This window comes from Hypanus sabinus, chromosome 6 (assembly GCF_030144855.1).
Source record: "Hypanus sabinus isolate sHypSab1 chromosome 6, sHypSab1.hap1, whole genome shotgun sequence".
Taxonomy (NCBI): Eukaryota; Metazoa; Chordata; class Chondrichthyes; order Myliobatiformes; family Dasyatidae; genus Hypanus; species Hypanus sabinus.
Window position 1 is genome coordinate 14778032 of NC_082711.1, and position 13575 is coordinate 14791606.

A 13575-nucleotide genomic window follows, 5' to 3' on the forward strand; every position below is an offset into this window, starting at 1 on the left:
CACCCCCTTTGGCCTGTTCGAGTTCCTCCGAATGCTGTTCGGCCTGAAGAATGCCGCACAGACGTTCCAGCGGCTAATGGACGTGGTGGGATGCGACCTGGACTTTGCGTCCATCTATTTGGACGACATCCTTATAGCCAGCAGTTGTCGTCAGGAGCATCTGTCCCACCTCCGCCAGCTCTACTCCCGCCAGAGTGATTTCGGCCTCACGATCAACCCGGCCAAATGCCAGTTCGGTCTCGATACCATTGACTTCCTGGACCACAGGATTACCAAAGAAGGGGCAACACCTCTGCCCGCCAAGGTAGACGCGATCCGCCACTTTGCCCGGCCCAACACGGTCAAAGGCCTGCAGGAGTTTGTTGGTATGGTGAGCTTCTACCACTGTTTCCTCTCCTCAGCAGCCCGTATCATGCACCCTTTGTACACCCTGATGTCGGGTAAAGGCAAGGACATTACTTGAGATGAGGAGGCCACGGCCACTTTCGTTAAACCCAAGGAAGCCTTGGCAGATGCCACGATGCTGGTGCACCCCAGAATGGACGTTCCAACCGCCCTCACGGTGGACACATCCAACACAACAGTTGGTGGGGTGCTGGAGCAGCTCATCGAGGGGTGCTGGCAACCCCTGGCGTTCTTCAGCAAGCACCTATGACCACCCGAACTAAAGTACAGTGCTTTCGACTGGGAGCTGTTGGCACTGTATCTGGCAATCCGGCATTCCAGGTACTTCTTAGAAGGCAGGCCGTTCGCCGCGTTCACAGACCACAAACCGTTGACCTTCGCGTTCACGAAGGTGTCCGATCCCTGGTCGGCTCGCCAGCAGCGACATCTGTCCTACATCTCCGAGTACACGACGGACATCCAGCATGTCTTGGGGAAGAACAACGTTGTGGCGGACGCACTCTCCAGACCAGCTGTCCAGGCCCTGTCCCTGGGGGTGGACTGTGCAGCACTGGCGGAGGCACAGCAGGCAGCCCAGCTACAGGACCGCAGTCTCGGGTTTGCAGCTGCAAGACTTTCTCATAGGCCCAGGTGATAGGACCCTCCTGTGCAACGATGCTATCGGCCAACCTCGCCCCATCGTCCCGGCAGCCTGGAAGCGGCGGGTTTTCGACTCCATACATGGTTTGGCGCACCCATCTATCAGGACAACCGTCCGGCTGGTCTCCAGCAAGTTTGCGTGGCACGGACTTCGCAAGCAGGTCAGTGAATAGGCCAGAACATGCACGCAGTGCCAAACAGCCACGGTGCAGCGGCACACTAAAGCCCCACCGCAGCAGTTCGAACCCGCCCACCGGAAGTTCGACCACATTCATGTGGATATCGTGGGCCCCCTACCAGTCCCTAGGAGCGCAGTACCTCCTAACTGGTAGATCGATTCACGAGATGGCCAGAGGCGTTCCCGCTCACCGACACATCTGCTGATTCCTGCACCCAAGCACTGATCGCAACCTTGGTAGCACACTTTGGGGTACCGGCCCACATTACCTCCGACAGAGGCGCCCAGTTCACCTCCAGCCTGTGGTCGGCTGTGGCCAGCCTGTTGGGAATGCAGCTGCACCACACAACTGCCTGCCATCCACAATCGAACGGACTGGTGGAACGCTTCCACCGTCACTTGAAGTTGGCTCTCGTGGCCCGCCTGAGAGGACCTAACTGGGTGGACGAGCTTCCCTGGGTCCTGCTTGGAATTCGTACAGTGCCCAAAGAGAATTTGCACACCTCGTCGGCCGAGTTGGCCATCCCGGGAGAGTTCATACCAACCCCAAGGGGGCGAGAGGAAGAACCCACAGCAGTCCTGGACAGGCTACGCGAAAGGCTCGGCAACCTGGCCCCCATACCAACTTCACAGCACAGACGGACCCCGACCCATGTACCCAAAGACCTGCAAAGCTGTAAGTTTGTGTTTGTACGAAGGGGCGGACACCGGGCACAGCTACAGCGGCCGTACGAGGGGCCGTTCAAGGTGATCATCAACAACGGGTCCACGTACATTCTGGACATTGGGGGGGAAAGAGGAGGTTTACATGGTAGACCGACTCAAACCAGCCAATGTGGACTTGGCGCAGCCAGTCGAGGTTCAGGCACCGCGACGCAGAGGCAGACCTCTCTAACAGAGGCTGATCCAGACTGTGGACATTGGGGGGGTGTATCGCCGATTCTGGGGGGGGGGGGTTATGTGGCGACCCACTTTCTGCGCAGGCGAACCGGCTCACAAATACCCAGCGCGCGGGGGGAGACTTTGGTAATGCACCTCCAACGTCATTTCCGCCCGGAGAGGGCGGGCGCTAGGGATTTAAATGCCTGCACCGCGAAATTTGAATAAACTAGTCTCGAAACAACTTACCGACTGCATGTCATTATTTCAGCGCTGTGTGTAGCACATCGCTACAAGGACATAAATTTCAAATAATCACCAAAAGAGCTGACAGTAATTTTAGGGATACTTCTTCACTCAGAGGGTGACAATATCCATCAATTACTGTGGCTCTCACAGAGCTCTATTGTAGATTCTGTGTGGAGCAAACTCAGTGCTGAGGTTTTCCTGTCATGAATTATGAAGTCCACCAGAAAAGCTGAGTTCTGTAGACGTTTGGCACTTGTTATACCACCTACTCTTGGCCATGCCACATCAGAAATGTGGATCCCGGACCAGCCTCTACAGCCACCGATAGACAAGCCCTTTGGAGAACATACTTTCTTTTTTTCTTTTTCAATTTTTTTATTGATTTTCATATATACATATAAAAAAAATAACATAATAATGAGTAAATTATGAATACAATAGACTTGAAGTCACGTTGATAATAAGATAACAATATCCTATTAAACATCAACAGAAAAAAATACCTTAATCAATCAAGTCCATATGATTATATATGAAAAAAAACAAAAATAACCATTAAAAGAAGAAAAAATTTGAAAATATGTGAAAAAAGTATATATTAAGAAAAATAAAACACTAAACTAAACTAACATGGGCAATAATAATAGCTTACAAGTATATGATAGTGTCAAAAAACTCCAGAACTCCATACCTGAACATGAATAAGCAGAAAGAAGGTCTGGAAAAGGCCAAATTAATTCATATGAAAATGTCGAATAAACGGTCTCCAAGTTTCTTCAAATTTAATTGATGAGTCAAAAATAGTGCTTCTAATTTTTTCCAGGCTCAGATAAGAAATAGTCTGAGAAAACCACTGAAACGTGGTAGGTGGATTTACTTCTTTCCAGTTTTGTAATATAGACCTTCTGGCCATTAATGTTACAAAAGCAATCATTCGTCTGATTGAAGGGGAAAACTGATTACCATCTTCATTTGGTATGCCAAAAATTGCAGTAATAAAATGAGGTTGTAAATCTATATTCCAAATTGAGGAAATGGTAGTAAATATGTCCTTCCAATAGTTATGTAAAGTGGGACATGACCAAAACATATGGGTCAATGAGGCCACTTCTGAAAGACATCTGTCACATTGAGGGTTAATATGAGAATAGAATCGAGCAAGTTTATCTTTAGACATATGAGCTCTATGTACAATTTTAAATTGTATTAAAGCATGTTTAGCACATATAGAAGAGGAATTAACCATTTGCAAAATTTTTTCCCATTTATCTGTTGATATATTATATCGAAGTTCTTTTTCCCATTCTTGTTTAATTCTAACTGATATTTCTGGTTGTATCTTCATAATCATATTATAAATAAAAGCTACTAATCCCTTCTGACAAGGGTTTAAGGTAAACATCAAATCTGTAAAATCCACTAAAGTTGAATTAGGAAAAGATGGTAAAACTTTATGTAAGAAATTTCTAATTTGTAAATATCTGAAAAAATTAGATTTAGGTAATTCAAATTTGTTGGAAAGTTGGTCAAATGACATCAAAGTATCTTCAAAGAAAAGATCACGAAAACATTTTATACCTTTCCTTTTCCATATGTTAAAAGCTTGATCTGTCCAAGAGGATTTGAAAAAGAAATTAAGTAAGATGGGGCTATCAAGAACAAAGTTTTTCAAAGTAAAAAACTTACGAAATTGAAACCAAATTTGTAATGTATGTTTAATAACAGGATTAGATATTTGTTTATTAAATTTAACTAAATCAGCAGGAAGACAAGAACCAAGAACAGAGAATAGAGAATATTCCTTTACCTCATTACATTCCAAATTTACCCACTGTGGGCACAATGGTGAATCCAAATCTAGTTTCCAATACATTAAATTACGAATATTATTTGCCCAATAATAAAATCTAAAGTTAGGTAAAGCTAAACCACCATCTTTTTTAGATTTTTGTAATTGCCTTTTACTTAACCTAGGGTTTTTATTTTGCCACACAAATGAGGAAATTTTTGAATCAATGTTATCAAAAAAAGATTTAGAAATAAAAATTGGTAAGGCTTGAAATAAGTATAAAAATTTCGGTAAAATCATCATTTTAATAGCATTAATCCGACCAATTAATGATAAAAATAATGGAGACCATCTTGTAGTAAGTTGATGAATTTGATGAAGCATAGGTAAAAAATTCAGTCTAAATAAATCTTTATATTTCTTGGTAATTTTTATACCTAAATAGGTAAAGTTATCAGTAACAACTTTAAATGGTATCCTATCACTCAATAAAGTTTGTGCACTTAAAGGAAATAATTCACTCTTATCTAAGTTTAGTTTATAACCAGAAAAAATACCAAATTGAACCAACAAGGATAAAATAGCGGGAATAGACCTATCAGGGTCAGAAATACATAACAGCAAGTCATCAGCTTAAAGTGATAATTTGTATAACTTCTCATTACGGGTAATACCAAAAATATTAGGAGATTCACGAATAGCAATAGCTAAAGGTTCTAATGCAATATTAAATAATAAAGGACTTAAGGGACAGCCTTGTCTCGTACCATGAGATAATTGAAAAAAAGAGGATCTATAGTTATTTGTAAGAACAGAAGCAACAGGTTTATAATATATTAATTTAATCCATGATATAAAGTTAGGACTAAAATTAAAATTTCTCAATGTATTAAATAAATATATCCATTCAACTCTATCAAAAGCTTTTTCAGCATCTAATGAGATAACACATTCTGGGATTATGGGTGGTGAAGTATGAATTATATTAATCAATTTTCTAACATTAAAAAAGGAATACCGATTCACCCTTTGGAGAACATACTGAGCTCGAATGATCACACTACATTGGTATAAGTCCTTGAATTCTGAATTTGTGCACTGTTTATACATCGGCTGAAGACCAGGAACTCTGAAACCCAGACTACACATGTAGACAATAGACAATAGGTGCAGAAGTAGACCATTCGGCCCCTCGAGTCTGCACCACCATTCTGAGATCATGGCTGATCATTCACTATCAATACCCAGTCCCTGCCTTGTCCCCATATCCCTTGATCCCCCTATCCATCAGATATCTATCTAGCTCCTTCTTGAAAGCATCCAGAGAATTGGCCTCCACTGTCTTCCGAGGCAGTGCATTCCACACCTCCACAACTCTCTGGGAGAAGAAGTTTTTCCTCAACTCTGTTTTAAATAACTGACCTCTTATTCTCAATCCATGCCCTCTGGTACTGGACTCTCCCAACATCTGGAACATATTTCCTGCCTCAATCCTATCAAATCCTTTAATTATCTTAAACGTTTCAATCAGATCCCCTCTCAATCTCCTCAATTCCAGTGTGTACAAGCCCAATCTCTCCAATCTCTCTGCGTAAGACAGCCCTGCCATCCCAGGAATCAACCTAGTGAATCTACGCTGCACTTCCTCAATTGCCAGAATGTCCTTCCTTAAACCCGGAGACCAAAACTGTACGCAATATTCCAGGTGTGGTCTCACCAGAGCCCTGTACAAATGCAAAAGGACATCCTTGCTCTTGTACTCAATTCCCCTTGTAATAAAGGCCAACATTCCATTTGCCCTCTTCACTGCCTGTTGCACTTGCTCATTCACCTTCATTGACTGATGAACTAGGACTCCTAGGTCTCTTTGCATTTCTCCCTTACCTAACTCTACACCATTCAGACAATACTCTGCCCTCTTGTTCCTGCTTCCAAAGTGGATAACTTCACATTTAACAAGCAGGACTGCAGATACTGAAATTAAATACCAGTGTTTGTTTATTTTTTATTTTTTTAGAGATACATCACATAATCATATATATCATTCTACAATCATTAAGCCGTTCGATTGTGGTAAAGATCCAGCTACGGTAAAACGCTAATAATCCACTTTCTGGCCATAAATCCAGATAGTTCAGTAGTTAGATGAACAGGCAATATTGTTTCTTACCCACCCAAGCCCTGGTTCACGCACGCCGTATCAGTTTGTCTAGTTCAGTATCGTACTGTGCCTCATCTAACAAAGGTAAAATGAGAGTGTTAAAATTATCTCCCCTCACCTTAAACGCATGCTCTCTGGTGTTAAACATTTAAATCCTGGGACAAAGATACTGTTTGATTACTCAAATCTTCCCTCCAACCTCCGCCGCTCCAGAGAAAACAGTCTCTCCAAAGCATCGACCAGAACTGTATACAATACTCCAGAGTTTTATAAAGCTGCAACATAACTTCCTGACCTTTGATCTCAATGCCTCAACTAATGTAGACAAACATACAATACGTTGTCTTACCCATCCTATCAAGCAGTGTAGCCACCTTTAGGGCGTTACGTACTTGGATCCCAAAGATCACTCTGCTCATCAACACTGTAAAGGGTCTTGTCATTAACAGTGTTCTGTCTCTTTATGTTTGACCTATCAAGGTGTAACACTTCACATTTGGCCGGTTTAAACACCATCTGTTATTTCTCCGCTCATATCTGCAACTTATCTATCCTGTTGTATTCTTTGTCGGTCATCTAATCTATCCACAACATTACCAATCTTTGTGTCATCTACAAACTTACTAACCCACCCATCTACATTTTCATCCAGGTCATTTATATACAGCAGAGATCCCAGTACAGATCCCTGTGGACCACTAATCACCAGCTAGAATAAGTCCCTTTAACCATTTCCTTCTGTCTTCTATAGACAAGCCAGTTCTGAATTACCATTGATCCCATGCATCTTAGTCTACTGAATAAGCCTCCCATGAGGGACCCAGGCTTCTCCACATCATGTTCCTTTGTGCAGCAAAGGTGTTGGCTCTGCTGAGTCTGAGGATTAAATGACAAAATAGTGTCAACACTTTCAGTTTGTTTAGAACAATATGGCTTATCTTCCAGATTTGTAGAAAATTGTTAGTGAGATTGGAGATAGGGGGGTGCAGCATAATGGTAAGTGTGTCGCTGTAAGAACAGGGTTCGATTCCTGTGCAGGTTGACTCTGTGGTTAAGAAGGCATATGATGCATCAGCCTTTCATCAACCATGGGATTGAGTTTAAGAACTGGGAGGTAATGTTACAGTTATTTTGGACCCTGGTCAGGCCCCACTGGGAGTTGTTATGAACCCCGTAACTGGGTCACTTACCAGCAAAGATAAGAGAGGTCCGTTGAAGTCTGATGATACTATTTTTAACAGTATTTATTAGTAAAAATACACAAAAATAATATCAATGCAAATATGCAGATAATATACGTCGTCAATACTAAATCTAAAAGTGCGGGTATAATAATCAATAAGAAATACGCTCTATCGTTGTCTAGGGGATAATGTATTGTCCGATGGAAATATAAAGTTCACTCAGTTCATGCAGGCTGCAGCCTTTGGGGACCGCTGGGTTTGCAATGGTTGGAGAGAGAGAGAGTTTTGGGAGAAAAACTTGCCAGCTTTTCCTTTTATGATTTCGATCCGTTGGAGTCTCGTTGGTGTGGCCGTTCACTTGTGGCCTCTCCTTTAGCTAAAGCCGTTCTTCCGTGATGAGCCCGCCAATCCCAGGCAAGGGAAGGACACACATGAGCCCCCACCGGCTGTCGCTATTAAACGCTGTCACGGGATTTCTAGCGTTTCTCCTGGTGCGTCTAAAGGGGTTGTTCCCCAGACCCTCTTTTATCCTTACTCACGGGGTCTCAGATGTCAATCAGGTTGGGATGATGCAATCCCTCAACCAGCCCACTCTGGTCATCCCCTGAGGGGTTTCAATGAATAGTACAGTACTCAATACACAATTCCGTCTCCAAGAGACAATAGCCGTTATCAATGGTTCTGTTTTCGCTGAGGCCAGGACACATTCCAAACCTTGTGGATTCTGCGTGTCTCTCTCTCTCATTTCCTGGGTCCCAGACCCGAATTAATAGCGATCTTGCGATTCTCAAAAAGGAGGGGGCGACTTTGTACCCTTCGGCCCCTCAGAGTTGCAGCACATTCGTAACAGAGTACTGTGCTTAATTCTGGTCACCTCACTGCAGGAGGGATGTGGAAGCCATAGAAAGGATGCAGAGGAGATTTACAAGGATGTTGCCTGGATTGGGGAGCATGCCTTATGAGAATAGGTTGATTGAACTCGGCCTTTTCTCCTCGGAGCAACAGAGGATGAGAGGTGACCTGATAGAGGTGTATAAGATGATGAGAAGCATTGATCATGTGAATAGTCAGAGACTTTCTCCCAGGGCTGAAATGGCTATCACAAGAGGGCAGTTTTAAGGTGCTTGGAAGTAGGTACAGACGAGATGTCGGGTAAGTTTTTACACGGAGAGTGGTGAGTGCGTGGAATGGGCCACCAGCAATGGTGATGGAGGCAGATTCGATAGGGTCTTTTAAGAGACTCCTGGATAGGTACATGAAGCTTAGAAAAATAGAGGGCTATGGGTAACCCTTGGTCATTTCTAAGTAAGTGCATGTTCGGCACAGCATTGTGGGCCGAAAGACCTGTATTGTGCTGCAGGTTTTCTATGTTATATGACTAAATATCTTTGTATTTTCTGCTGCTGAGAAAAGGAATGAGGGATTGATGTTAAACTGAGCTCTGCTCTGTCTTTATTGCTCCAGTAACCAGAGAGTGACTCACCCAAGTTACTACTGACTGGTTTGCTGCCAAGATCTTCTGCCCAAGGGACAGGCCTCTAGAGCTGCAATAATTGAACTAATTGAATGAATAGCACTTGTAAGAGAGGCATAACAATAATTTGTTTTTACTAATCAGCTAATGTCTACAAAATTCTGTAAAATTATATGTAGAAATTAAACCTTGTAAATACTCAGCAGTTCAAGCAGCATCCATGGAGAGGGAAGCACTTAACACTTCAAGTTGATGGCATTATAGAAGATCATGTTTTGACATTGTATTTTTTGGTCTACATTACATAAAAGCACAACTTAACCTTTTTGCCTCCACTTTTTTATGTCAGTCTTTATCTCCATAATCATTAGGCCTGAGAGTATTAACATCTTCAACACCACTTGCAATCCCAAGGAATCTCAGCCCTCATTCCCATGATTTGATAGAGATATGTAGATCATCAATCAAACCTTGATGGCTTAAAAGGGTCATTGAATGAGCCTTGAATCAGAAACAAGAGAAAATCTGCAGATGCTGAAAATCCAAGCAACACACACAAAATGCTGGAGGAACTCAGCAGGCCAGGCAGCATCTATGAAAAAGAGTATAGTCAGTGTTTCAGGCCAAGCGACTCCTGAATCGTCCTGTTGAATCGGTTTGCTCCAATTATTCAGGCCAGAGTTGCTGTCGTAGAACATGGGATACAGAACATAAAACAGTATGGCATAGTTCTTTAGCCCATGATATTGTAGTGACCTTTTAACCTACTTCAAGATCAGTCTAACTCTTCACTCCCTTAAAGCCCTCCACTCTTTTAGCGTTTATGTGCCGATCTAAGTCTCTTAAATATCCCTAATGCAGGAGTGTTCCATGTAGTTACTACTCTCTGTATTTAAAAAAAACCTCTGCAATCCCCGCCCCCCTGGCCGATACTTTGCTCTAATCACCTTAAAATTATGCCCCTCACATTAGCCATTTCTGCCCTGGAAAACCACTGAATGACCCCTGCATCTTGTGAACAGAATCTGTTGCAACCCTGATGCACTGTGCAATCTAATAATTATTGTTAGTCTCCATGTCCGAACATAGCTAGAACAGGATGAAGTTGGAAATCTTGAGATATTTAATACTTCTGGCAAAGAGTCTGGTACAGACAAACCACAAACATTTGTCTTTGGTAGATAACCTTGTTATGTTCACAGCCCCCTCCTTTGTGAGAATCGCAAGAGCACTAGTTGAGGGGGGTCAGTAGACCCAGGAAATGGGAGAGAGAGACGTGCCGAATACCTCATTACACCGCGATGCAAAATAATGCGACATTGACCATTGTCTCCTGGAGACCACGTTTGTGGATTGGGGACTATGCTACGTGCAAGCCCTCGGGCAAAGTGGGCTGGTTGAGAGAGGGATTGCATCATCCCAACCTGATTGACATCGGAGACCCCGTGAGGAAGTATAAAAGAGGGTCTGGAGGAACAACCCCTTTAGACACACCCAGAAGAAACACTAACCATTCCGTGGTAGCGGGAAGCCATTTGAAGGAAGCCATGTGCGTTCGATTCCGTGGCTGGAACCATGGAAAACCGCTTTTAGCTAACAATGGGGAAGCCCGCACCCCTGATTCAACGGATTTGCTTCATAAAAGACCCAGGCAAGTTTCTTTTCTCACAAATCTCTCTCTCTCTGCAACAAGTGAAAACCCAGCGGTCCCCAAAGGCTGAATCCTGCAGGCTTCTGAGTGACTTTTATATTTCCATCAGACAATATATTATCCCCTAGACCAGGGATGGGCAAACTTTTTGACTTGTGGGCCACAAAGGGTTCTAAAATTTGACAGGGGGGCCGGACCAGGAGCAGATGGACGGAGTGTTTTGGTAATACACCTCATAAGAGAAAATAAAATATCATGGGATATGTAGCAAACATGTGCTTTAATTTCAATTGAAAATGAACAAATGCATTACAACAAAATATCTGTCTTTGAAGTCCCATGGTATTTAGCTATTTATTGAAATGCCTTTTAAAACACTGAAAATTAAATGAATAAAATACAGCTTTTTTTAATGATGATAATATCTTGAAGGATAACAGAATTTTCAGTGCTTTAAAATAATAACTATCATCATCACTCTCCTCCTGACTGTCTTTATTTCAAAAACGGTAGGAGATGCAGGTCTACTTGTCCTGCTACTTCTTATTCAATTGTCCCCTGTGCCAAAACTCAACAACGACCAGCACAAAGACAGAACAGTGAAAGCGCGCCAGTATGCGGAGCGCTTTATTTGATCTGGAGCGCATTTTTTATTTTGAGAACGTACGTGTACCTGGGCACTACTCATGTCCATCACTTAACATAATGACATGTAACATGTAAGGCTTATTGAAAAAAATATTTTCAAATGCATTTTTTACATAACACAACGAAGAAACTTATTTTTAATTTCAGTGGTAACAGTGTTGTTGGTCTCCCTTTTTAGCCAGCGCATCAAACTCTGGATTTAGTTTTGTTGTGGCGATTCTCAGGGTGGATCTGAGGTGTTGGTCAGTTAACTTGGATCTTTGGCTGGCTTTGTTGATGTTCATGACGCTGAACGCCTGTTCACGTAAATAGGTCGAGCTGAACAAAGAGTAAAGCGCAAATGTGGAGTGATACGCTGCACCTCAACAAAGGTCAATGTACATAGAGTGCGTCATCTATTGGGAAAATGCCAGAATTGCGGGGAAAAAACGTTAACAAGGTTTATTAATATAATTTCATCAAGTTCTGCAGGCCGGATTAAAAAGCTTAACGGGCCGCATATGGCCCGCAGGCCGTAGTTTTCCCATGCCTGCCCTAGACAAACGATCGAGCTGTTTCTCATTGATGGTTATTATTAGACCCGCACTTTTAGATTGAGTAGTGACGATGTATATTATCTGAATGTTTGTATTAATCTTATTTTTGTGCCCCTTAATAAATAAAGACTTTTACAAATAGTACCATCAGACTTCAACGGACCTCTCTATCTTTTCTGGTAAGTGATCCAGTTGCGGGATTTCGTAACAACCTAAAGCAAGCAAATATATTTATTTAGCAGAAACATTCATTTCAGCTTGCAAGAACCTGATTTCTCATACAATTGCACCTAAATACCAAGGTGACAACAGCCATGTTCTATACCATGTTTTAGAAGCTGCAGGCTGCTGCCAGTGGTCGCTGGTACAGTCATCGCAGGCAGGCACTGAGAATGCAAGCAGTTGTCCGTGGGTGGAAGGAGTTACCTCGAGCTATTCTCCTTGCCTTCCTACCCACTAAATGTTTCTGTAGAGCAACGTCAGTTACTGTTAATAGCGCCTCCACACCTCCCAGGACGGTGCCTCAGATTATAACCCTGCTCCTTACTGGTTACCAGCTGGCTACTGGAGAAAGGGAGGGGAAGGTATACAAAACATAGCCTTGACCTGGATATAGGTATGTAACAGATGGTGTAGAGTGGAAGCAGGTTTTGGGATTGTGTATTTTGTACCTGCTCACTTGCACTTGTTTCTGTTTCTCCAACAGTAGAACATACAGTCACAGCCGTTCTAGGAGCCTTTCCTCCAGCCGTCACCGGAGATCTCGGTACGTATCCAGCGGAGGCTACTGCTGTAGGCTCAAGTATTGATTGTTGGCATCTTCTCCTCATCTCAGGATGGCTTACAGTCCCAGAACATCCCAGGCCCCACACAGTTAATACTAGCACTGTAGGGCAGCTTTGTGAAAGGGGAATTGGAATTGGTTTATTATTGTCACACGTACCAAGATGCAATGAAAAGCTCGTCTTGCATACTGTTCACACCATTATGATGGTGCTGGAAACATGGTGACACTTGTGGGCTGCCCAGCACAATCCCCACTGATTTGATATGATGCAAACAACACAGTTCACTGAATGTTTAGATGTTTTCGATATACTGTACATGTGGCAAATAAAGCTGATCTTTAGATCTTTACAGAGTGCGTTGAGATAGCACAACATAAAACAATAGCAATGAAGAATAGTGCAGGTAGATAATAAAGTTGCAAGTTCATAACAAGGTAAATTTTGAGGTTGAAATTCTATGCCTTTGACCACTTGCAGGGAAATGGACTTAGGCTTGCCTCCAGTATAAATAGAACATAGAAATCTACAGCACATTACAGGCCTTTCAGCCCACGATGTTGTTCCGACCATATAACCTACTTAGAAACTGCTTAGAATTTCCCTAGTGCATAGCCTTCTATTTTCTAAGCTCCCTGTACCAAATGTTTTGATTTATGAGCTGGGTAATGGTCATCCATGCTCCAGTGTCCTCCCATGCAATAAATAATTTTGTTTTTCAAGTCAATAGGTTCCCAGGAAGTAGTGGAGAAATTTACCTCATGGTGTCAAAGTACCTTGAGTAGTTTTTTCTCATTAGGGTTTGTATAGTTTTAGTGGCAGCTCTCAGAGAAAGCCTCTGGGATGTAATGGACCAGCCAACACACAGTGCTGGAGGAACTCAGCAGATCAGAGAGCAAAATAAACAGTTGGTATGAGAGCCTTCATCAGATATTGGGTCTTGATGTGAGAGTTTTAGCCAAGATGCTGTTTATTTCTTCCATAGATGCTGTGTGGT

General features: G+C 42.8%; 1 protein-coding gene across 6 annotated transcripts in view; it reads left to right on the plus strand.

The window, feature by feature from the left end:
• The window catches only part of nktr (natural killer cell triggering receptor), a 245398-nt gene that overhangs the window by 202829 nt on the left and 28994 nt on the right, over positions 1-13575 (plus strand). For 5 of the 6 annotated variants that reach the window (XM_059971740.1, XM_059971738.1, XM_059971737.1 and 2 more), the window contains one exon: positions 12500-12559. In XM_059971740.1, the coding sequence (XP_059827723.1) occupies positions 12500-12559 (60 nt within the window). The remainder of the gene's footprint in view (positions 1-12499; positions 12560-13575) is intronic. The other variant, XM_059971739.1, reaches the window with a different exon arrangement.